This window comes from Scyliorhinus torazame, chromosome 8, assembly GCF_047496885.1.
Source record: "Scyliorhinus torazame isolate Kashiwa2021f chromosome 8, sScyTor2.1, whole genome shotgun sequence".
NCBI lineage: Eukaryota > Metazoa > Chordata > Chondrichthyes > Carcharhiniformes > Scyliorhinidae > Scyliorhinus > Scyliorhinus torazame.
In genome coordinates, this window is record NC_092714.1 from 196,658,845 (window position 1) to 196,685,497 (window position 26,653).

Below are 26,653 nucleotides of genomic sequence, written 5' to 3' on the forward strand. Positions count from 1 at the left end.
GTGCTATCCACAATGCTACCGTGCTGCCCCACTTGATCTCACAGTGGGAGCAATTTTTCCCAATCTACTCTACCCAACCGCTTATGGTTTTGAACAACTCCATCAAATCTCTTCTTTGCCTTCTCCCCAAGGAGAACAAATCCTAACCTCTTCAATCTATCCTCATAATTGAAGTTTCTCAATGGAAACATTTTTGTAAACCTCTTCTGCACTCTCTCCAATTCATTCACATCCTTCCTAAAGTGTGGTACCTAGAATTTTACCCCTTTATCTCTCCATGTTCTTCCTACCAAAATGCATTACCTCACACTTCTCCGCATTGAATTTTATCTGCCACCTGTCTGCCCACTCCAGCAACTTGTCTTTGTCCTTTTGAAGTTTTAATCTGTCCTCTTCACAGTTTACAATACTTCCAAGTTTTGTGTCATCCGCAAACTTTGAAATTATCTCTGGCACACCAAGCTCTAGATCATTAAGATATATCAGGAAAAGCAAGGGTCCCAATACTTACTCCTAGAATACATCGCAACAAACCTTCCTCCAGCCCCCGAAACATCCATTGACCTTTACTCTCAGTTTCCTAATATTCGGCTAATTTTGAGCCCACTGTCCTTTATATTCCATGAACTCTCTTGAAGGAAACACTCAATAGGAGCTCAAAATGCTTGGAATAAATTACATTAAAACAATTTTCTGAGGTCTTGCTAGTTTTGGAAGCAGGTACATATTAATTTAGCTGTGTTTACATGTTCCAAATTGTTTAATTTCTCATATTTGCCCTATTGCAGTTCAAATAATTTTACTCATCAGAATTAAGAGACTGTTTCTGGATTTTTAGCAGCATTTTAGATCATTTGAAAAATGCACTGGGCAGGATTCTCCATTTGAGAGACTAAGTGCAGATGCCAGGACTGAATCACGAGAGTTCTATTTTGATGAAAGCGGGCCTGTCCCGTAGTGATTCAGGACACGTTAGTGAACTCGCACTAGCACCATGTGGAACTATTGCAGTTTGAACCAACACCATCATCTGATTCGCTAGGGTCAGGATTGAGACTGGGCAGCCTGACAGGCTGCAACCACATATAAGCACCCCACTCCCCACATACACTCATTCCAGTTAAGATAATGCCACCCAGAAGAGCGACACTGGGATTCGCAAATGCTGAGCTGGAGACGTTGTTGGATGGTGTGGTGGAGAGGCGGGACGCCCTGTTCCCCTGGGTGAGAAAGAGGCTGCTACCTGTGGAAGTAATGCGGGCCTGGGTGTAGGTGGCAGAGGCTGTGAGCGGCGTGGGCCCCACCACCACACTGAACACAGTGCAGGAAGAGGCTGCATGACCTCCACAGGGTGGCCCAGGTGAGTCACTACCTACATCCCACTGGCACCAGCCCCGCCTCACACCCCCAACACATATAGGCCCTCCCACCCACCCAACAACCATCCCCCTCCCAAACACACGGCCCCCACCAGGCGGATCGGCAGGCTTTCTGGGTGAGGGTGAGCAACCCCCCAGGCTAACCAGGCTAAGCCACCTCTGCCACCGTGCGTGCCTCTGGCACCAGCCGCCATCCCATAAAACCATAAGACATAAGAGCAGAATTAGGCCACTTGGCCCATCGGGTCTGCTCCGCCATTCAATCATGGCTGTTATTTTTCTCATCCCCATTCTCCTGCCTTCTCCCCATAACCCCTGATCCCCTTATTAATCAAGAACCTATCTATCTCTGTCTTAAAGACACTCAGTGAATTGGCCTCCACAGCCTTCTGTGGCAAAGAGTTCCAGAGGTTCATCACCCTCTGGCTGAAGAAATTCCCACACACCTGTAGCCCCATCCTTAGGGGGCAATCCACGCACACCCCACCTTGCAACACATGTCAACACTCATACTGCCTGCCATGGCCGGTTGCCCTGCACACACAGGCCACTAGCCACGGATCCCCGCGTCCGAGTGTCTCACACTGTGCATTGTCTGTCCCCCACCCCCAGGAGGAGGTGGCCCATAACTGCAGGGAGAGAGAGAAGACCAGACGGGGTCCACCAGATCTGTAGAGCAGAGGATGTTGGACCTAGTCGGTGAGCTGGGAGAATGGGCAGTCGCCGAGGCGGAGGTCGGCATCGGGGAAGCAAGTGAGCCCCTGATGGTTTGCGGTGTCCCTATAGCATATATGGCACCCCCAGCACCACCCCAACCACCCCCACACACACACACCCCACCAACAGCACCACCACCACAACTCCACCACGCCCTCAACACACTCCCCCACCACCCCAGCCCCCTAACCCCCACACCCGTACCAACCAACCCCCCCCTCCCCCAACCTCCCTCAACCTCCCTCACCCATGACCTAACCATGGGTCTTGTCTTTTGTCTTGCAGAATCATCTGCCAATGAGGCGGGGCCATCTGGCGTTCCCCCACCCCAATGAGGAGGGACCTACTGGCGAAACGAGCCTTCAGCCGAAACCCTGTGATACCCTGGAGGGCCAGTCCGGGGTCGTGTGCCTTGGGTGTGACAGTATCAGCCATGGGTCAGGATGTCCAGGGCCTGGGAAACTCTATGCGGGCGCTGGCTGAGGCACAGGACGAGGCGGCCATTTCACAGGCAACCATACACCAGGGCCACCTGGACATTGCAGCGGCACTACATAGCTTGGCTCAATCACAATGGGCCATGGCTGCGACTGTTCATGGCATTGGCCTGGCATTGGCTGACCTGACCAGACACAGATCTCTGAACACCGTGGCATGGTCCTGAAGTGACGTGGCACAATCCTTGTGCTGCATGGCCACGATCAAGGGGACCCTGGACGGTAGGAGAGCAGGTCTCCAAGACTGGCAGCGTCAGGTGACAGCAGAGCCCTCTGAGCTCATTCCGGTGGGACCCCCATCACAAGGAGTAGCCTGAGGGCCATTGGGCACTCCGAGAGAGGAGGAGGTGATGTGGCCTGTGCTGGTGATCCCCACAGGTGAGGTGCCTGAAAAGCTCAGCACCCCTGAATCTCCCTCACCTGCCCCTGGCATATCCAATGGGCAGTCGGCAGACCAGCTTGGCACCATGCCACCTGTGACACCTGGAAGGCAGATGGACCCACCAGGCCAGGTCGTTCCCGAGGACTGTTGCCAAGAGGACCTGGGTCACAGGGCGTAAATCATAGCAGGCCGCCTCCACTCCTCATGTACCATCTGGGGTCCACCTATATGGAGCGTTAGGGCCCGTAAAGCCAGAAAGGTAGACACCAGTTAAGTTGGCACAGGTGCAGCACATAGACCAGCAATAGGGCTAAGGCACAATACTTGGGAATAGCACAATAAACACCTGTCACCAAAGCTCTGAACTGCCTCGGTCCTCTGTCAGAAGGTGTGAGGGATGGGCTGGGCTGGGATCAGAGTGTGTGCCGAGTGGCGAGGGGGGTGGGGGTGAGAGCCTGCTGGAGTGGGGGCACGAACATTGTAGGTGGGTGCCGCAGGACAGCCACCACTCACATTTCCATTGCCCGCCCCCCGCCCCCCCCCACCCTACAAGCGATCAAGTCCCACCTCTGCCACCCCAGGGATTCAATGGGACGGTGAGATGGAATGGCCAGCATGTATGCAGGGATCACACGGGCGAATGCTGGAGAGTGCGACCGAGGGCAGGCATCAGACTGCTTCCAGCCATATGGAGCACCAGGTCTCATCGCGGAGTGTTTGGTCATCATCCTCCATCCCATGGGCCAGATCCTCTTAGACTGCGAATCCAGGGCCCCCACATTGTAGTGCAGCAGGTAGGAAGCACGGAGGGGGGTGCTGGTGCTTGGGGGGGGGGGGGGGGGGGGGGGCGGGGAGGTGCATGGAGAGTGCACAGAGGAGAAGGTGATTGGACGGGAGGAGTGGTGGGTGCAGGGAGGAGGGGGGTGATTGGACGGGGGGGCGCGGTGGAGTGCTGAATGTGTGGGTGTTAGACGACACGGTCAAGCCACCGGTGGCCAGGCCCCCTAGACGGTGAAGCTGGTGGCGATGAGAGCGTCATGTGTGTGGCGGCCCTGGTGCACACGTGCTCCTCGTTTGACAAGGCCTGCCATTCATCCTCCTTCAACAAGCTAAATCGCTGGCTTTGAAACAGACCAAGGCAGGCCAGCAGCACGGTTCAATTCCCGTACCAGCCTCCCCAAACAGGCACCGGAATGTGGCGACTAGGGGCTTTTCACAGTAACTTTATTTGAAGCCTACTTGTGACAATAAGCGATTCTCTCATTCTCAACATGTCACCCTTCTGCTGCGCAATGTTGTGGAGGACACAGCAGACCTCCTAGTGCTATACTGATGGGGCCCTCCAGAGCGGTGCAGGCATCTTGACCACATCTTCAGTTATGCCCCTGATCGCGTCATGGGTGTCGTTGTAGCAGTTCTCCATGTCAGTCTGATGCCGCCAGAGAATTGTCATCAGCCATGGCCACAGTGGATAACCCTTCTCACCCAAGAGCCAACCCCTCATTCATTAGGGGGTGCGCCTCGAAAGTGTCCAGAACCATTGAGTGTGTCAAGATGAAGGCGTTGTTCTTGTTTTTTTCCTTTTATTGGAGTATAGTATGGTGAATGTATTTACATTAAAATGTATTTGCTTTAAAAAAAGTAAAAGTTTCTGCTTTTTAGTCAAAATATATTCTCAATTGCATGTTTGAAACACTTTTAGCACAGCTGACCTGATGGTGTGCATTTTTTCAAATGTAATTTATAAAAAGTGAAAGCCCAGGACACTGAAACAAACATTATTATTGCTGAGAACGACTTCAACATTAGGGAATTCAAAAAGGTCACATGAAAACCTCTCTACAAAAAACAAATCTTTAAACAATGTGAGATTGGAAAATGAGAGAGCGGCAAGATAGTAGATGGTATCACTCCTGGCACAATGTACCATCTCAGGTTGGCAGAGTCCTACACTCCAGCTATGTTGTCCCTCTCATACCAACACAATAAAAACAAAATACCGCGGATGCTGGAAATCTGAACTGAAAACAGAAAGAGCTGGAAAAACTAAGCATGTCTGGCCAAGTCCAAAAAGATTCTTCTCGCGATCTGATGAAGGGTCGCTGGGTTCAGGAGTCGACCTGTCCCTAACAAAGACTATGGGTGGGATTCTCCATTGCCTTACATCAAAATTGCGCAACGCGATTGGGTGGAGAATAGGTTCCAATGCCAAAATCATAGCGGGCGCTGATTTGACACTAAATCGCAAATCTCGATCACCATGACAGTGGCGGCAATGTGGTCCGGAACAAATATGCAGTAGATACCTTTTGCATGTCATTAGAGGGCCTGACCCGGTATTCTCTGGGGCCTCTGCGATTCTCTGCCTCCGATGGGCTGAGTTCCTGAAGGCGCGGTTCATTTGTGCTTTTAAAAATCGTGAAACTGGCTTCGTGGCTGATGAGCGAGAGAGAGAGAGAGAGAGAGAGAGGAGGTAGGACACAGAGTGGAACGACTGTGGGCTGCCGGGCCGGACACTGGCCAGGCTGGCTGGGGTTGAGGGGAGGTGGCCCCGATGGCGGGGAGGCTTGCCAGGACCCGGGGGGGGGATGTGACGAGGGAACAGGCGAGTGGCCGGGGTGACCTCCCACGGGACTGGGGCAGTGCCCAGGCATGGACCGCCTTTGCCGCGGCCTGCAAGGCAGCCATCTTGCTGTGCACCCCACTGACCACTGACCTTGGCCCCTGGTGCTGCAGAATGACACTGGCCATATGGGTGCCCCCACCTCCGCACCTCACTCTCCGTCACATTCCCCATCACCCAACCGGCTACCACTCGCCGGCGGCCCATCCAGGACAACGACCACAGAGCCTACCGCAGGCACGGGCAGTGCCAGCCAATGGTAGCCCTGGCATCAGAGAGTGCACCAGGACCAGAGGCCCCCATGGTACTGGCCACTGACGGGGCCAGGGGTGCAGAGGTGGGGGAGTGGGACATGCAGTGGCAGAGCCTGCAGTGTCAACCGGGGATACCATGTAGCCCATTGAACTTGGCTGGGCACGGGGTGGGTATGCAACATGCTAACATGTCTGACTTTCTTGCCCTGCATTCAATGGATATTGGAATTCAACCTGCAACGTGGCCTCCCTGCCAGTCGCCGCAGCTCTGGGGGATGCTCCGCGGTTGTACAAGCGGACGCTGCTCGAAGAGGAGGAGGAAGCTGCAGCAGCAGAGCATGTCACAGAGGAACAGGAGGCAGCCACCCAGGATGGAGAGTCAGGCACCAAAGAGCCCAAGGAGGAGGAGGTGCCAAGGAGGCACTGCATGAGGCTTTGTGTGCATCGGCAGCGCTTGTCATTCGAGGACCTGACGGCATGCCATTGAAGACTCCGGCTGAGCAGGGAGACAGTGCGACATATGTCATGTGAGAGAACCTTTAAGAAATGGGTGTTTTTCATAGAATAACTGTAGTGGGTGTCCCTTTAAGAAATGGGTGTTTATTACTGCAGTGATGTCAGAATGTGGGTGGAGCTGGGCTGTCTGTCAGCTTTTAGTTTCACTTTGAGAAAAGCTTGGGTGTGTCTGTGTTTTGGGGTTTCATTTTAGTGTTGGAGCTGAAGCCAGCCAAAGAAGGTGTAATTTCGATCTCTCTGCAATCTAAAGACTATCTCTTGATCATTTGGTTAATTCAAAGTGATAACTGTTCTCAGTAGTGAATCTAAACCTGATGTGCTTCTGTTAAAAGGTGTTTTTTTAATGTCTTATGGATGTTAAAAGGAAAGGATAAGGATTACTTAGTGTTGTATTCTTTGGGGGTTGTATTTGAATCGATGGTTGCTAAGATGTTCACTGTATGTTTTAAAAAGGTTAACTGAGTTCATAGAATATTCTGTAAATTCTATGAAAAAAATGTAAAAAAATAAAAATAGTTTTGCTTTAAAAATTACTTTTAAATTTCTGCTGCACCATTCCTGTAGAGTGGGCCGTGTGCTCCCCAAACCACAATCTATTCAAAGTTGTGGGTCAGGTGAACTCCATGATACACTTTGGAGTTCTCGAAACCCTGGCCCATAATAATATCAATCACATGATGGCATCCCTGGCATCGCGGGAGTATGAGGAAGGACACCCGCTCCCGGTGGCCGTCAAGGTGATGGTCACCCTGAACCTTTACGCCATGGGGTCCTTCCAGGTGCTGAGTGGGGACCTGACCGTGATCTCACAGACCTTGGTGCGCATATGCAGCTGTGCCGCCAGGGACGCCTAATATGCCCAGGCTGTTCAATACATCCATTTCAATGTGGACCGAGCCCACCAGGATGCCCGGGTTAGCAGGGTTTGCCGCCAGCGAAGTGATGCCCTGGATCCAGAGGGTGATTGACTGGATGCACATCCGCCGATGAGCACCTGCAGATCACAGGCCGCTCTACACCAACCGAAAGGGTTTCCACCATCAGCTGTGCATCACACAGGTCTGCGCCCGATACCCAGCAGTGTGCACGACGCCTCCAGCCTGACACACTCGACGACTCCTGACCTGTTCAAGACACCCACCCCCCGGCTGAAAGTTTGGCTCCTGGGTGACAGGGGTTATCCGCTGCGATCATGGATGATGAAGCCTCTCCGAAGGCCACAGACCGACGTGCAAACTCGCTACTACGATGCCCATGCAGCAACCAGGAGGGTGATCGACCGGTGCTTCAGCCTCCTGAAAATACAGTTCAGCTGCCTGGACCTCTCTGGAGGGGCCTTCCAGTATGATGCTGAGAGAGTTGCCTGCATCTTGGTGGTCTGCTGTGTCCTCCACAACATCGTGCAGCAGTGGGGCGATGTGCTGAAGGAGGAGGAGGAAAATCTGACAAGGAGGATGCGGGTGCGGGACAGGATGGACATGACATGGGGCCCAGGCAGGCACGGGAGGAATACACGACGTGTGTGCTAAGGCACGGGATGCTCTGATAGCCTCCAGGTTCACCAACTGGGGGGGGAGTGGACTGGCCACCAACACACACCTCCCCCCCCCCCCCCCACCCCCACCCCCCCTCTCGACTGCAACTCCCTCTGTGATACATAGCTGCCATATTACTTGGTGTGGGCTCTGGGTTGGCAGTAACACCTGGTCTGGTCCATGGGATGGAGGATGATGACAACTCGCTCTGCGATGAGCTCTGGTGTGCTCTGCATCGTCTGCCACAATCTGTCTCCTACTCACAGTAGCCCTGTCCACCTGGGTGGCCCCCCTGCATGTGAGTTGGCCATTCCATCACATAGAACGTAGAACGACACAGCGCAGTACAGGCCCTTCGGCCCACGATGTTGCACCGACATTGAAGTAAAAAAAAACAAAAGCCATCTAACCTACACTGTGCCATTATCATCCATATGCTTATCCAATAAACTTTTAAATGCCCTCAATGTTGGCGAGTTCACTACTGTTGCAGGTAGTGCATTCCACGGCCTCACCACTCTTTGCGTAAAGAACCTACCTCTGACCTCTGTCCTATATCTATTACCCCTCAGTTTAAGGCTATGTCCCCTCGTGCTAGCCATTTCCATCCGCGGGAGAAGGCTCTCACTGTCCACCCTATCTAACCCCCTGATCATTGTTCCCACCGAATCCCTGGGGTAATGGTGTTGGGGACGGTCGGGGCTGGGGGGGTGGGGGGGGGGGGGGAGTGGGGGGTTGGGGGGAGGGGGGAGCCCAGGCCACCCACAATGTCCGCCCATTCCCCCCCCTCTCTGGCCAGCCTAAACCAGCCCTTCCCTCACACCCATCGGACAGAGCACCGAGACAGGTTGTAACAGTGTGAACGGGTGTTTAATGTGACACCATATAAACAGATTTGTGCCCCAGCACCTAAAACAAAACTTAATCCAAAATCCCCTTGGATGCTAAGGAGAATTTATCATGGCCAATCCACCCTATCTGCACATCTTTGGACTGTGGGAGGAAACCGGAGCACCCGGAGGAAACCCATGCAGCCATGAGGAGAACGTGCCAACTCCTGCACCCGTACCAATTAACTGGTGTCAAACTTTCTGGGCCTCAGGGCCCGAACACTATATCTTGGTTCCCCAGACGATACAGCAGGAGTGGAGGCCGCCTGCTATGTTCCCACCCTGCAACCTGGGTCCCCTTTGGCGGCTGTTTTCTGGGATTGAACTGCTGCTCAGGCATACCAGGTGGCGTGTGCCACCCTGTTCTGCCCGCTACCCACCGATGCACTAGGGACAGGATGGGAGACGTCTGAGGTGCTGCGGTGTTCCGGCACCTCCCCTGCGGGAGTCACCGGCAGGGGGCCTCAATACCTCCTCCTTCCTTGGGGTGCCCGATGGCTCCTGGGCTATTCCATGGGACAGGGTGCTGCGGAGCTATCACCTGAGGCTCCTCCGCCACCTGGCGTTACAAGTCCTGGAGTCCGGCTCTTGTTTCGAACAGGGACTGCTTGCTCGCGACCATGGAGCACAGAGAGTGGACCATCTTCATCTGGGACTGTGCCACGTCATGCTGTGACTGTGCCACCACCTTCTGGATTTGTGTGTCAGCCAGTGACAGTGCATCCTCCCTCTGGGACTGGGTCACCTCCCTTTGTTTTCGCACCATGTCGGCCAGAGCCTGGGCAATGCTGTGACTGGGCCACACTGAGGAGCATCGCTGCGATTTACAGGTGGCTCGAGCACATGGTTGCCTGTGAGGCAGCAATCCTGTCCTGAGCCTTGGGCAGCACCCGCACTGAATGCCCCAGGCCTTGGACATGCTGATCCATAGCCAACACTGTCGCCCCCAATGCCTCCACCGCGTATGCCATCCATGAGGTGTTGGCCTGGGTGGCACACATGGTCGGCACCACCTCCTGCTCCTGTAGGACTCCTCCAACAGCACCTGCAGGTACTGGATGCCCTTATGTCGTCCCTGGCTCTGCGACTGCATCTCCACAATCGATGGGACTGTCCGTTCCAGAAGCTCTAAACCCAGCTGGACGGCAGCTAGTCCTAGGGGTCAGCCCATCCTCTGACCGTCTGCCTCATCGGGTGTCCTTACCTCAACCTGCTGTATCGGATCAGCTGTGTGGTGCGCATCAGATAGTGTACCAGGAGCTTCTTTACTAAAGTTCTCAATTGAGGTGAGTGTCTCTTGGGATCATAGTCATAGATCACAGTATTTACAATGCAGGAGGAAGTCATTCAGCCCATCGAGCCTGCACCGGCCATTGGAAAGAGCACCCTACCCAAGCCCATACCTCCACCCTATCCCTGTAACCCACTATCCCCACCCAACCTTCTTGGATGCTAAGGGGAATTTATCATGGCCAATCCACCCTATCTGCACATCTTTGGACTGTGGGAGGAAACCGGAGCACCAGGAGGAAACCCATGCAGCCATGAGGAGAACGTGCCAACTCCGCACAGACAGTGACCCAAGCCGGGAATCGAATCTGGGTCCCTGGAGCTGTGAAGCAACTGTGCTAACCACTGTGCTACCGTGCCGCCCCAAATAAAAAAATATTAGACATGGGAGAAATAAAAAACTGACAAGAGTGAGGGATCATCCAATCGAGTAACCAAACCAATGTTCACTTCCACTTGGCTGTAGGAACCAGGTGGCCACAGGATTGGATAAGTTGAGTGTCCAATGGGAGAGTGTGGAAATGCAGTGGTTGAAGACAGAAATATGGGCAATATCTCTATTGGGCTTTTTGGGGAAAGCACACAAAGAGATGTATTTTTAAACTCTGATCTCCAACCAGGGTCGGTAACCCTACTCCTAGAGAATCGCAGCCCGGATACACAATCACAGGTTTTCTGTTCCACTGACTTCAATTGTGTATGTGCGCAGTCATTGGGAGGCAGGATGGTGTTGGAGACAGCTGTGACGGGAAATCAATGTCATCCTCTGACACGATCTCTGGGGTGACATGAGTCTCGGGTCGTTCGCTGTCATCTGAGTCGCTATCCTCATCGCTGCTTGGCTCATGGGAATGGAGGGGGGGGGGAAGAAGGGGGGGCGGGCTTCGGATGTGGTATTGGCTGGTGGCAGGGGGCGTCAGATGGAAACACCCCATCTCTGGCAGGTCATGCAAGACATAAGACAAGACAAGATGCATGATTAGACCACAGGCCGGGGGATGGGAGAGGTGGGGGGGGGGGGGGGAAGAGTGCGGATGGTGAGATGAGAGTGGTGCGGCAGTGAGGGTGCGGTGAGGGTAGGATGGGGCTGAGGGTGAGGGTGTTATGGGGGTGAGGATGAGGGTGGCTAGGAGGCGTGGGTGGCAGGGGGGGGCGAGGGCCGTGGGGAGATGATGGTGAGGGTGGTGTTGGGGGGCCGGGGGGGGGGCGGGGGCGGTGGGTTGACCACATGTCACCGGGAACCGCAACTCAGCAGGGTCTCACTTCCTCGCTCATGGCTGAACTCCACCCCGGCGATCTCCCTTTCCTCCGGGCCACCAGCCACGTCCAGGGTGCTCTGCTCTGCCACAGGGCGCTCCGGTGGTCCTCCTCCAGTCTTCTCCTGCCCCCGGCGGTTGTGGGCAGCTTTCTCCTGGGGGGACAGATAGAAAATGACAGTATTAGACAGTCCAACACATGCAGCCCAGGGGGTGGGTAGCTGGTGGCCTCAGTGGCCAGGGCACTCGGCCATGGCGGCCGGTATGGATGCCGGCATGTGGTGCAGGGTGGGGGTTCTGCCACCCTCCGGGTTGGGGGGTGGGGTTACGGGTGTGTGGGATGGGAGTTAGTGCCAGTGGCACAGTGTTGCCTACTCACTGTGGCCGCCCTGAGGAGGTTGTGTATTCATTTCTGGCACTGCTGGCGAGTCTGGACGACCTTGCCCACGACGCTCACCGCCTCTGCCACTTGGGCCCAGGCACGGTGAATGGCAGCGGCTGGCAACCCCCTTCCCGGGCCAGGGTACAGGGTCATCCACGTCTTTTCCACTACGTCCAGAAGGGTATCCAGCTCGGCATCTGTGAAGCGTGGGGTCACGCGCCTTGCTGCCATCTTGTTGGCTGGGATGGTGTGTGTGGGGAGTACAGTGTGTTTCTGCGGCTGCAGCTTGTCAGCCTCCTGAGTGTCAATCGTGAAACAGGCGAATCCGGCACCGTTTCTCATTGGAATCGATTGTGTTGCGCATGGCACCGGTGCTAGCTCCGTAACCATGTCTGAATCGGTCCAGGTGCGGCGCCTGTTTTGCTGTCGTGGATCTCCACGAATTCTGTATCAGAGTCAACACTCAGTCTCTGAAACTAGGAATCCCGCCCCATCTTTCTTCATTTACATTATTATTTGCCACTTGTTGCCTTGATTAAATCGTTACTCACTCCTTTCATGTACGATTAAGTGTTAGATGATTTAAGTAACTGTTAACCAAATCATTCGTGAAACTTAAGAGTTACGACAGTCAAGACTGCTTAATTTAATCGCCTTCAGGTAAACATGCAGAAATGTAATGTGGTTGATACACATTAATAATTGTATTTACCATTCATAATATAAGTTGCTCTGGCATCATGAATAGTGCCTTCAACAGAACTGCTGTTAGAATGCCATTCCCCTGATGAAACTAGTTCTCTGATTGAACAAATTATTTAAACTTGCTCTCCCTCTTTGCAAACAGGATTGCTCAGGGCGGGTCCGTTCCAGCCTTGTCAAAGTCAGTTTCACGCAGCCAGACTCTCTCGGGTTACGGAAGTTACTGGTGAGGGCGGTGAAAAACAACCTGAACAATAGTAGCAGAGATGATTAGTAACGCGGATTTGACTGTTGATAAACAGGCGTGGCTTTTGAACGCTGTGAAATCGGGGAAGATCACCTTTGGTCAGGGCATCGACGAAATTAACAAAACGCTAAACAGGATGGATGTGTCGGCTGGAAACTGCAGCTCCATGCCCCAGGTAAGAGCCCTCTTCCTATTCCGTCTCTGAATCTCGGTCGGACGGGAGACTTTGCCAGAGCAAAACTTGGACTTTCCTCCTTAGAAGTTCATTTGAGGGCTTTTGGCAAAATAAGAAATCGGTTTCGATTAACAAAAACCATTCTGACCACTATACCAGTACTGAATTGTTTCGGCAACTACTTCGCTTGGTAACTTGATACTTTAGGGAGAAGTTTAACCCTGTGTGTGTAAACTTCCACTTCTCAGGTTATGGATAACTCTCTTGCTGAGTGGAAAGACAAAGATTGGGCCTGGACCAGCTGCTTCTTATTACGCGGAATTGGTTTTGTCATTTGCCAAAACTAAAACGGGATGCAATGGGCACGGTGGTATTGTCACTGAACTAGTAATCGAGAGACCTAGGGAAATGCCTTGGGTTAGAATCCCACCACTGTAGGTGTTGACATTTATTGTAGCCAATGAGAGAAGTTCCAAAATGCTGAGTCAAAGTAGTTTGTTTCTGGGCGGCACGGCAGTACAGTGGTTAGCACTATTGCTTCACAGCGCCAGTGTCCCAGGTTTGATTGCTGGCTTGGGTCACAGTCTGTGCGGAGTCTACACGTTCTCCCCGTGTCTGCGTGGATTTCCTCCGGGTGCTCCGGTTTCCTCCCACAAGTCCCGAAAGTCATGGGGCGGGATTCTCCAATCCCCCGCTGGGCCAGAGAATCGCCGAGGGGCGGTGTGAATCCAGCCCCCACCGGCTGCCGAATTCCCTGGTGGCGGAGATTTGGCGGGGGCAGAAATTGCGCCGCGCCGGTCGGCGGCCGGTGATTCTCCGGCCCACGATGTGCCGAATAGCCACCCGTTTTCGGCCAGTCCCGCCGGCGTATGTTACACCAGGTATTTGCCGGCAGGACCTGGCTGCGCGAGCGGCCTCCGGGGTCCTCGGGGGGGATCTGGTCCCGGGGGGTGCCCCCACAGTGGCCTGGCCCGGGATCGGGGCCCACCGATCCGCGGGTGGGCCTGTGCCATGGGGGCACTCTATTGTACTGCGTCGGCCGCTGTGGTCCTCCACAATGGCTGACGCAGAGATGAACCACCCCCTGCGCATGCGCTGGGATGACGCCAGCACACACTGGCGCTCCCGTGCATGTGCCAACTCGCGCCAGCTGGCGGAAGCCCTTCGGTGGCGGTTGGCATGGTGCCAAGCCCCTTCCCCGCCAGCCGGCTCAGCACAAACCACTCTGGGGCCGGCCTAGTCCCTGAAGGTGTGGAGGATTCCGCACCTTTCGGGCGGCCTGACGCCGGAGCGGTTCACGCCACTCCTCGGCGCCGGGACCCCCCACCCAGCCGGGTAGGGGAGAATCCCGCCCATGCTGTTAGGTCGGTCAATTGGACGTTCTGAATTCTCTCTCTGTGTACCCGAACAGGCGCCGGAGTGTGATGAGTAGGGGATTTTCACAGTAACTGCATTGCAGTGTTAATGTAAGCCTACTTGTGACAATAATAAAGATTATTATTATGTCCTACTCACAGTTTAGGAAATACAGCAACTAAGCAACAGTCCAAATCCCAGCCGGAACCGTCATGAGATGCCAACTCCTTCCTGGGATGGTTTTATCTTGGGATATTAACAAGCCCACTGTGGAGCCTCCGAACCTCAGTGGGGGATCTCGTACTTATCTAGCCCCACGCGCGATCAATCGGGTCATCTCCGTAGGTCTCATGGGGGTTATAACAACATTTCTTCTCAATAACCTTTGGAATTAAAAATCAAATGGAGACTATTGTTGTAGAAACCCAACTGGGTTCACTCATTTCCTTTGGGAAGGAAACCAGCTGCTCGGGCCTACATGTTGTTGCCAATCACCACCCGAGTCACCAATAATGTTGCCAATTAATAATGATGCTCTTTAGAGTCGCCAGGTATCAAATTATACCACCACAAGGCTTTAGCGGATATCGATCAAAGGACCAGACAACCAGTTAGTCAATTCAAGTTCAAAGATGGTTTATTTACACACATGTATTACTTCGACATGCAACACAAATCTCTACAAGTTAAATTACACCTAACAACTACAATAACCTATACTTACTCCAGGGAAACCGGCTCTATGCAGATGGACAAGGCCTTTATCTGGATCTTACGTGGCTGGGTGGAAGAAGTGGCTCTGTTTCTGCTGGGCTCATCCGTCTGGTAGCGATCGTTGGTCTTGAACTTGCCTGTCTGGTCGTTAAGCTGCACTTGGGTTGGCATAGGCCGGATCTAAGAGAGACCAAGCACATGGCTGTGTCTCTTCTTATCCCTCTGGGATTTCGCGCTCTTTGGGGCGGTCCTTAACTTGGACCCAATAATTCGACAGGCTTCGATTTTGGCCAATAAAGGGGCTGGTGCCTTGATGGCTGGGCGTGTCCTTAGCGGTCATTGACTTTGGCTGATTGGGCTCCCTGAGTAAAGGGAGTGGCAGCGATTAGTTTGTATCTGTATCGGTTACCTGAGTACCATTCTTTTGTTCTGGGGAAATGGGCCATTAGAATGCAAACGAGCGGGGGTTTCGGTCGCGTCTAGCTATCTGGGTTGGCAAATACACACACAAGCTCTGAGTCTGTCTGAGTCCTGGGTTGGCAATAATTCCCATGGTCCTTTTCAGGTAGCCATCTGAGATGGCTACATCGTGACTCCAGATTCAAAGCAATGTGGTTGACTCTTAACTACTCTCTGAAATGGCCCACAAACCCCTCAGTTCAAGGTCAATTAGATCCCATACCAATCCGCCTTCTGGAAGAGACCTCTCCTGCATTGATACCAGATAGGAGCACAGTGCTGATGCCTGATGAATTGTTTTAAATGCAGTGGGTGATCCTATCAGATTGTGATTCTGTATTGAGGTGGGTATAGGGGGCTGGATTCTCTGATTTCGAGGCTATGTAAAACTGTCTAGTTTTATGATGAAAAAATTGGCGAGACCCAACACCGATACTCTGACCGGTGAGGGGCTAGCAGCCGCGTCATGTTAAACACACGGCCTTCACGAAATAAACAACCGGAGAATTGCCGGGTCCGTGGTTGCGCATGCGCGCCCTGAAGCAGCCGTGCCATACAACATGGTGCTGGCCGTGCGCTGACAAGGATTTTCCGCCTGATCACCAATTACGATATCGGCGTCGGGCAACGGAGAATTCCGCCCAGGATCTAGTGTGGTTGGGATCCCTCTGCTGGTGATTTGGACTGTGGGCTCCGTGTCGTTTGGAACAATGTGCCCTCTGGGGATGGTCAGCTCTCACTGTACCTCCTGGTGGCTATTCAACTAAGTGAGGCATCATCTTCACACTTCCTGGGCCAAACCAAGACCGAGGGGGTCCTGCAATGGTGAGCTCCAAGGGTGTAAGGAAAGGCTGGGTGCTGTCTACTTTAATGCTCGGAGTATTGTAGGTAAGCCTGTTGATTTAAGGGCATGGATTAACACATAGAATTGTGATATTGTTGCCATCACAGAGACATGGTTGAGGGAGGTACAGGACTGGCAACTCAGGTACAGGATCTTCTGGCAAGAATAGGGAGGGTGTAAAAGAGGGAGTGGTGTTGCATTATTACTTAAAAGTCAGTTACTGGACTTCCGGTGGCATCTGCGAGCGGAGCGGTCGCGTTTAGAAGAAGCTCCCGCTGGTCCACGATATCGCGGTCTTTTTTTTGGGTTCTCCGCAAAGTTTCTTTTGGGGAAAAAAAAATAAACCTCTCCAGGGTCGGCCCTGCCTCCCTCGCCCTGTGACAGCATCAAAGCTCCGTTTCACGGAGCGGGAGGGTTAAAATGGCGGGAGGGGAGAGACTGGTCCCGGTGGGTTCGGCGGGGCGACTGCACGTGGAGGAGGAGCGGGGATCGTGACTTGTTCCCCAAGGAGCATCCTGAAAGCTGAAGGGCTCAAAGAGCACGGAGAGGAAAGGAGAACATTTTTTTTGTTTTTTCTCTCACCTGAAAACTTGAAGGAAGCAGCGGGGGCGGAGCCAAGTGGAGGCCAAGGTGGCAGGCCCGAAGCCAGGGCGTGATGTAGGAGAGATGTCCCACATTGGATGGCTCCCGCCTAGAATGTGGTAAGACGACTGAGCCCGGTCCCAGGGAAATTCTGGAGCTATACAAAAAAAAGAAGAGAAAGAAATTTTAAGGAAATTTGAGATTGAAGAAGGAAGGAAGAGTGAGAAAAAGGAAAAATAATAAGCCGTTAAAGGATGTGAAAAGAGGCGTCGAGGAAGGGTGGAAATGCGGGCTCGCTGTTGAATGAGAAGACGGGCAAAAGTGCTGACAAGATGGCGGAGGCCGGACCGCATGGTGGGGCCGCACTACGTTCGGTGGAGAAGATGACCGAGGTGATGGCAGTGGAGCTGGAAAAGCAGTTTGCGAGGCACATGGAGGCTTTGAGGAAGGAGATGGCGGTCACATTGAAGTCATTGGTGGAGGAGGCAATCGCCCCGGTGAGAGTAGCTGTGGCGAAGACATCGGACGAGGTGAGAGAGCTGGGCGAGAAGATGAAGGAAGTGGAGGAGGTTGCATCGCAGCACAGCGACCAGCTCACCTCGATGGGGGATGAGCTGCGGAGGGCGGTGGAGGTCAACAGATGGCTCCGAGCAAGGCTTGAGGACTTGGAGAACCGCTCGAGGTGGCACAATCTAAGAATTGTGGGCTTGCCCGAAGGGATAGCGGATCCAAGGCCAACAGAGTATTTCGCTAAGAAGTTGGCGGAGCTGATGGGGGAGGGCGAGAACCCCTCTCGATACGAACTGGACCGAGCTCATCGGTCGTTAAGGCCGAAGCCCAAAGTGAATGAGCCGCCAAGGGCAGTAACCATCTGTTTCCATAAGTACTGCATGAAGGAAAAGGTGTTAAGCTGGGCAAAGCAGGAGCGCAAGGTGTAGTGGGATGGTGCCGGAGTTCGGATCTACCAGGACTTGACGGTGGAGCTGGCAAAGAGACGAGCGGCGTTCGGGCGAGTGAAGGTGGCACTGTACAAGAAGGGGGTGCGATTTGGTATGGTGTATCCGGCGAAGCTGAGTGTGACGTATGGTGCCAAAGACTTTTATTTCGAGACAGTGGAGGCGGCTGAGGCGCTCGTGAGGGCAGAAGGCTTGGGACAGACGTGAGGAGCGGAGCTGGAAGAGAGATTGTGGACTGTGATTGGGGAGCTGGAAAATGTACAAATGTTATAACTTTCTTTTTACTGACGTGTATTGTAATTTACTTCTCTTCACATTGTTACAGAGTTCAAGTTATTAGTTGGGTTGATTGGCATTCTGTGTTGTGATGGTCATATCTTAGTTTAGTGAATTGTATGGGTTGGATTGTTGTTTTTGTTTTTTCTTTCTCTGGGACTGGGTGGGAGGGGCCGGTATAGCGTGGCAGGGGGGAGCCACCCACCCTAGCTAACTAAAGTCGGCTAGTGAACGTAGGTGAGGAGAGAGGAGGGCTGCGGACATTGGAGCCTGGTTGGCAGGTTTCGATGGGCCTACGAAGCGAGCGAGGGGGGGGGGGCTGATGCTGGGAGATGTTTTTTCGAGAGCAAATGTAGGGGGGATTTCTGGGGAGGGGGAAGGGTTCGATGTTAATAATGGTTAGGGGCGGGTCAGGCTCATGGGGCAGGACCCGGTGGTATGATGATGGTGGATAAGAAGGGTGGGAGGGGGTGAGAGACCCCCAGTTAGCATAGTCACGTGGAACGTGAGGGGGTTAGAAGATCCGGTTAAGAGGTCAAGGGTGCTTGCGCACTGGAGGTACAACTCCAGCTACACTGCCTTGTGGCCTTTCGACTGGCGGTGGTATTTCGCTCATTACTTTCTCATCTGTTTTGGAACTCCACCGTTGTCCCTATTTAATGTCAGGAAGCAGGTTTCTACCAGCCATACGTCATGCAACTTCTTAACCTTTTCCTTTCCAGGTTTCAAAGCCAGGACTTGACTACATGGGGCATCTGTCTCACTATCCCTTTCCCTGCTTTGAGGCCTGTTTAATTTGGCGATGCCCTGTGATTCTACTTTCAATTCTATTGGTCCTTCCTGGACCTCATTTAACTTTCCTGACCTAACTTTCAGCTACTAACTTGCTACTTTCGTGCAGACCTCTCTCAAAGATTATGGGTGCTTTTTCACCCTTTTGTGCCTTTGGACCGTCCCCAGCTTTCTACTCTCCTGCAGATTTCTGCTGGCTGATGTGGGCCTCTTTTCTTTCACTGGCTAACACCTTGCTGCCAGCCATATCTTTCCCAAGGAAGAAATTAATTTCTGCTACTGGCAGTTCGGGGATAACTCCATTGTGACAGTGCATGAAACAAGGTCACACTCCAAGTTGATCTTATGGAGGGGTGCAAACACAGAACATCCTCTCACTCCACTGATCAGAACTATGGCTTTCAGGGAGGATATGGGCGGGGGGGGGGGGCAGGGGAAGGTGGTGGATGTGGAGGTGGGGGTTGCTTTAGGTTTCCCTCCACCATCCGGCACTGAGTGGTCCCTGTGTCCCAGAGTGGTAGGGGGACACTGTTCCTGAAAGGTCAGAGCTGCGGAAGATATCTGGGAGTTTGCCCAGCTCAGACACACATGGTGCCATGCTCTGCAAAGGGTAATCTTCTGTTGTGAAAGTCCCTGCCTGCTCTGCTGTATGATCGATCGGGGTCCTGTAATCGCCAGTCTGGAATGGTGCAGCAGCATGCAGCACATAAGGACCAGCCGGGATTATCAATCATGACGATCCCAATCCAAGACAACTTTTAAGCACTAGATTTACGAACTCCAGCTGCTACGCCTCCACCCAACTATGGAGGAACTTGTATTCCACGAGCCCCACAGGGAGATCAATTGGGTCATCCCTTTGGGTATAATGAGGGTTGTTATAGGCATGCTACCAGGTAGAGAGATTTTGAGCTGCTAACTCTATTTCCAATTTTCAGAGCTGGAATTCTCCTTCTCTCTCTTGTTCCCTCACCTTAAATTCCAGCTGTATTCTGAGATTTTCCAGCTTGATTGGGCTAGGTGAGGGGATTGGCAGTCAGGTTGGAGCGTTACATCTAACTGCTCTGCTGGTTACGTGAAGTCCAAATATCCCACCAACAACTGGATCACTTCACTTCTCTTCACTTTACTGGGCAATTTTAACTGTACCTCACTCGCAACAGCTTCCAGTTGTTCCGTGCTGGGAGCCACAAAGAATTCACCATTCAAATTGCCATGTTTGATCCTTTTCTGGCATCAAAAGTTGCCGTTTTCTTGAGTGTTAGGAAAAAGGTATTTGCTGTGGACAGTTCCTAGTTTTGTAAAATTCATCACAGCCATCAAGTTTTCCTCTTAGCTTCCATTTGTCTCTTTTATATCAGATTTGTCCCGTGGCCACTGGTACTCTGCTCAAATTCGAATTGGGTTATACTGGATTTAGGCTCTCAGTTTCTGTTACGGACAGGAGGAAGGGTCAATTTAAACAGGCCTGATTTCACGTCTCCTCACCCATCATAAACAGAAAGGTGTTTTTGATTGCTTCCCTCCTTTATAAAGTATTTCCGGAAACGTCAGTGTCGGTATGATCCAATTTTCTGTTAATAACCTCACAGCAAACTCGTGATAGGATGAACTCACAGGGCTAGTTTATTTGCACACATTTGAATGCGGGAGGAGGCAGTAACATTGTCTCCCTTGCACTCATACAGTAAACGAGCGACAGAGGAAAGAGTGATTCATAGGTCAAAGACCACAGAAAAATTATTTATTGTTTCATATGAGTCCAGAATCAAGGTCTAATGAGATACCCCTTCTCCGAGATCCACAAGCTGAAACCCAATCCAAAGTTCACCTTTCCAGTCGAATTGAGTTCTCACCAGGAGATGGCCAGCAGAGATGAATCAGTCTGGGAGGTGATGGTACCAAAGTTCCAATAGAAACATTGTAGATGGGGCCAGGTATTCAATCTGAGCAGTGCCCTTTTTTGTTCTGTTGCTTGCAGGTGGTACAATAGGTCAAAATATGACTGGTTCCACCAACTAGAGGGCACATGACATGACTCCCATCTCTTCACAGTGCCTTTGACAAGGGTATGCATCACTTTGTCTAGCTTCCTGAGGTGGTTAGTTGTTCAAGCCATTAAAACTTGAAGGAAAGGTTGCATGCTCTTTTGTCCTAGCAGATGAATAGACACTGGTTGAATTTGGCCTCAGCAGCCCACAGGGGCTCATTAGGTCATAGAACATAGAACATACAGTGCAGAAGGAGGCCATTCGGCCCATCGAGTCTGCACCGACCCACTTAAACCCTCACTTCCACCCTATCCTCAACGAATCCCCATCGGACTGATCTGTTCCCTGTAAGAACACTATTCACGACGCCCTATGCTGCTCTTGCTCATGTATTTGCTTTGTTTGGACCGTTGTTCCGCACTGTAATCAATCACTGTTTAACGATGTACTATTTGTCAATGTTCTCTGTTGATTATTCTTTTGTCTACTATGTACGTACTGTGTACGTTCCCTCGGCCGCAGAGATAGATAGATAAGTAGATAGAGACATAGATAGTAATAAAGTTAGATAGTAATATAGATAGATAGATAGATAGATAGGTGATAGATAGATATGTAGATAGATAGATCGATAGATAAACAGATTGACGGACAGACAGAGCGGTACATAGGTCGACAGATAGATAGGTAAACAGATAGATAAATAGATAGATACATAGATAGAAAGATAGTTGGATAGGTAGATAGACGAATTGATGGATAGAACATAGAACATACAGTGCAGAAGGAGGCCATTCGGCCCATCGAGTCTGCACCGACCCACTTAAGCCCTGACTTCCACGCTATCCCTGTAACCCAATAACCACTCCTAACCTTTTTGCTCACTAAGGGCAATTTAGCATGGCCAACCACCTAACCTGCACGTCTTTGGGCTGTGGGAGGAAACCGGAGCACCCGAGGAAACCCACCCAGTCATGGTGAGAACGTGCAGACTCCGCACAGACAGTGACCCAGCGGGGAATCGAACCTGGGACCCCGGCGCTGTGAAGCCACAGTGCTATCCACTTGTGCTAACGTGCTGCCCGTAAGAGTTGTGATGCATTGACCAGGAATCGACCCCAGGCCTCCCATGTAGCAGGCGAGAATTATACCACTGAACCACCAGTGCAAACCACTATCTTCAGAGATAATGAGGTGCAAGTTTCTGCAATACTGCCAAGTTATCATCTTTTCTTTAGGGCCGCAGACAGATGTAGCTTCAGCCATTTTAAGGACTTTGCCCAGTAAAATTTTAGAAATTAGCCATGAAGAAATTTACATATATTCACTAAAAATATTTAAGTGCAAGTCTTCACAAACTGAAGTTGTTCATGTCCAAATGTAGCAAGACAGGGACAATATCGAGACTTGGGCTGACAAGTGACAAGTAACATTCATACCACACAAGTGCCAGCCAATGACCATCTCCAAAAAGAGGATCTAATTATCGCCCCATGACATTCAATGGCATTATCATCACTGAATCCCCCACTAACATCCGGGGGGTTACCATTGACCAGAAACCAAACTGGACTAGCCATATAAATACGGTGGCTACCAGAGCAGGTCAAAGGATAGGAATCCTATGGCAATTAACTCACCACCTGAACCCCCACCATCCGCATCCTCTCCCGGCAAAAGTCTGTCCACTATCTACAAGGCACAAGGGAGCAGTGTGGTGGAATACTCGCCACTGCCCTGGTTGAGTGCAACTCCAACAACACTGAAGAATCTTAACACCATCCAGGACAAAGCAGCCCACTTGATTGGCATTCCTTACACAAACATTCAATCTTTCCACCACAAACAAACAGTGGCAGCCATGTGTACCACCTACAAGATGCACTGCAGTAACTCACCAATGTTCCTTAGCCAGCACCAAACCTACGGCCACTACCATCTGGAAGGGCAAGAGCAGCAGATACCTGGGAACCCCAACACCTGGAGGTTCCCCTCCGAGCTACTCACTATCCTAACTTGGAAATATATCTCCATTTCTTTGCTGTCGCTGGGTCAAAATCCTGGACCTCCCTCCCAACAGTACTGTTAGTGTACCTAAACCTCAGGGACTGCTGCGGTTACAGAAAGCAGCTCACCATCATCACCTCCTGAAGGGTAATAAATGCTGGTCTAACCAGCGACGCCCATATCCCATAGATGAATAAAACCCTAACATTTTCTATAGAGACTGTATGAATAATTTTTCAACTTTTGCACCTCTGGCAATGGAATGACTGCCTCTTAAGATGTACAGACAGATGTTCTGTCTGTTATGTAAATAGTTGAATATACCAAATTAAGTGGAAATATTTTAATCAAAAACTGCTGCATAATCATTAGCTGGAAATCAGTTTTTAAAAACTTTTTCATGGGATGTGAGCAAGAGTGGCCAGGCCAGTATTTGTTGCCCAGCCCTAAATGTCCTTGAGAAGGCTGGGGTGAGCATTCCATGGGATTTGCTTGAATTGAAAGTGTGCACCTGTATCCTAAAAGATTTGCTAAGCAGTGCAGATATCAGCAATTATTGATAAATTTAATGGGATGTGAATTAGGAACTTGCAGTTTAACTGACTGTAATTTTGAAGAATTCTGAGCTAGGGAAGATTACCTTGAGAGTAATCCTGAATATCATGGAATTTGTGCTTTTATGCTGTGACAAATGACCATTTCAGCAGAAGCCAATGAGTTGAATGGCAAGCAGATGGTTTAAAAATTATTTGCTGAGACAGTGGCTGGAATTCTCCCATCTGGGGTCTAAGCCTCGTGGAGGAGGTGGGAACGTGGAGTGTTTCCTGCTGCAGAGACAGGCAGGAAAACACACCCAATCTTCAGACCCCCCCACCTCATTAAAAATTTTGCACCATATTACGTGGTGGGGCAGGTCTGTTGCTGCACAGCCTGTCATCATAACCTTGGGCCATATTGAAAAGGCATCCAACAGGGGAGGCAGTAGTATTGCCGCTGGATGAGTAATCCAGAGACCCCAATGCCCTGAGGACCTGGGTTAGAATCTCAGCATGGCAGATGGTGAAATTTGAATTCAATAAAATTCTGGAATTAAAAGTCTAATGATGACCATGAAATCATTGTCGATTGTCGCAAAAACCCATCTGGTTTGCTAAGGAAATCTGCCATCCTTACCTGGTCTGGCCTACATGTGATTCCAGACCCACAGCAATTAAATATCCTTAGGGATGGGCAATAAATATTGGCCCAGCCAGCGATGCCCACATCCCATGAATTAATAATTTTATTTTAAAATCACCGACCCACTCATGAAGAAAGAAGACGGCCCTCCTGAAAAGAAGGTGGATCATGTTTTGTATACTGGGAGTGTGGTTGCTGGTTTCTGGTAGGCTTTGTTTATGTTATCTAGGGAGACTGTAGCCTTACTCTGAATATTGCTTCAAACTGGTTTATATAAGAAAATCCAACTTATTGAAAATCCAGATATAATGACATGAATTGCACGAGTACAGACTGTCTCATCCTCTCTCCCTAATATTGAGTATATGACTGCTGATGTAACTGTTATATCAAGGTCTCTATCACTCATTATCATGAGTATGGGCGGCATAGTAGCACAGTGGTTAGCACTGTTGCTTCACAGCACCAGGGGTCCCAGGTTCGATTCCTGGTTTGGGTCACTGTCTGTACGGAGTCTACACGTTCTCCCTGTGTCTGAGTGGCTTTCCTCCGGGTTCTCCGGTTTCCTTCCACAAATCCCGAAAGATGTGCTGTTAGGTGAATTGGACATTCTGAATTCTCCCTCAGTGTACCCGAACAGGTGCTGGAGTGTGGCGACTAGGAGCTTTTCACAGTAACTTCATTGCGGTGTTAATGTAAACCTACTTGTGACAATAATAAAGATTATTATTATTCTGTTAACCCATCAGGCACCCCCTCCCTCAAGTATAAATATGCTTTAAGTTATTTACATTGCCTTTCTGTAACTCCTTTTTACTGCTACAGATTCGGCCAATTCCTACCCCGACTCTTTTTCACTTGCTGCTAAGCTAACAGACTCTACCAAATGTCTGGCAGTGTGGTCCTCTATGAACTCGTGAATGGAATCAAACACGTTATTCTCCTGAGAAAGCTCTTCACGGTTGACCAGTGTTGCACTGGGAATTGCATTGTTAGGTTCAATGGAGTGAAGATCTGAATGCTGCTCTGCCACAGTAAACACAGCTGACTCCTCAAAAAAAACGTCTTCATTGGACTCAGCAATGGATTGAAATAAGGTACCAACCTTTAGGACCATATTTGCCAATGGACCACTTGGTGCTACAATGGTCTCTTCCTCATGACCAAGAGCCAACTCAGGATAAAATGTCTTTCTTGGGGATTGCTACTGTACGCAGCATTGCCTTCTGCATCCACATCCTCTGGCCTAGCTTGGTAAAAAACTGAGAGATTCACAAACTTCACATTCGCCTGGGGTTGGGTCTTGTGTATGGTGTCAATGTGATGGAGAGGAAATCACTGATCAATGAATGAACTTCACCAGTAGCTGTAAGCATGAAATTCACTGGATCTATATAAAACTCCAGAAGCCCTTCCATGAAAGGCAGCAAATTGTCCAATTGCTTGTCAACATGCATGTTTCCCAGAATACTCAGTTGTATGCCAACACCTCCATTCAATAAAGATTGTGAACAATATTGATTGTGATTGATGGAATCAAAAATCTATTGCTCCTTCTAGTGAAGAGTGGTAATTTTGCTACCTTTTATTAGAAGGTTTGCACTTTGAAAATTATGATCTAATGGAAGGATATTGACTGAAGCCAATCTACACGATCAGCTGGTATGTTGACACAAGCTCCAGTGTCAATTTTAAAGTTGGTGTCAAAGCCTTAAGCTTGCATGTTAACTGACCAATAGGCCTTATTAAGACCATTTACTACCCTGAGAAACTCTAATTTCGTCTTTGACATTATTTCCAATTTCCTGGATGGTGTGCATTTGATAAATAGTCTCTTGTCTTCCTCTTTTAAAGTTTTTGGACTTAGAGAAGTGCTTGAAATGTCCAATCCTCCTGCATTCTGTGCCTCCTGCTGGGCAGTCTTGGTGTTGGCATTTTCTTTCTTTGCATAGCTGCACGAACATCTCAAGATGCGGCTGTGGCTTTTCCACACTTTTGCCTATTGTGGCAGGCTTTTGAGTGGGTGGGGTAACTGCCCTTGGGCTTACCCAGCTAACAGAATCATCTAGAACTTCGATGTTACAATGGATTATAGCCTGATTTATCACATATTGAATGGGTGGATGCAGAGTGAGGTCTTTGGCGTGTCAAATGAAATCTGAGAGCTTTTCATCACGGACCCCATTGGTAATGTCATCATAGATAAATTTATCTTTCAATGCACTGTATCTGCAAGGGCTAGCTAGGCAATTTAGGTCGGTAAGAAATAATTCAACTGGTCTTTGGGATCTATGGTTAAAGCACATTCATTCAATCATAAAGCTTCTTTGGAGGAAGAAATAGGTGATGAATGCTTTGAGGACAGTTTAGAAGTCTACAGAGGTCTCTTTCACTCCATGTCTCAAGAGGACACTGTCAGTGACAGACTACGGTATACAGGAAGGAAGTAACCTGGTGTTTCTGCTCTACAGCATGAAAGCCCGATGTTGCTAGATTGTGGATTAAGCATTTCTTCCATAAATCTCGCCTTTGGCCTTTCTGTGGGCCCTGGAGACCTTTGAATGGATGATGTGGGGGGCAGGGGCTGCTCAACGGGTGTTGGCATCGTTACTGCTTTCCAGTTTTCCTTAACCCTCAGTATGGTTGTAGATT

General features: G+C 50.7%; 1 protein-coding gene across 2 annotated transcripts in view; it reads left to right on the plus strand.

Annotated features, from left to right (window-relative positions):
• The first annotated feature begins 12,614 nt into the window (after positions 1–12,614).
• LOC140428329 (uncharacterized) overlaps positions 12,615–26,653 on the plus strand; it is a 199,923-nt gene continuing 185,884 nt past the window's right edge. Inside the window, exon 1 of one of the 2 annotated variants that reach the window (XM_072514684.1) lies at positions 12,615–12,845. In XM_072514684.1, the coding sequence (XP_072370785.1) occupies positions 12,690–12,845 (156 nt within the window). In that variant the 5' untranslated portion in view covers positions 12,615–12,689. The remainder of the gene's footprint in view (positions 12,846–26,653) is intronic. The other variant, XM_072514683.1, reaches the window with a different exon arrangement.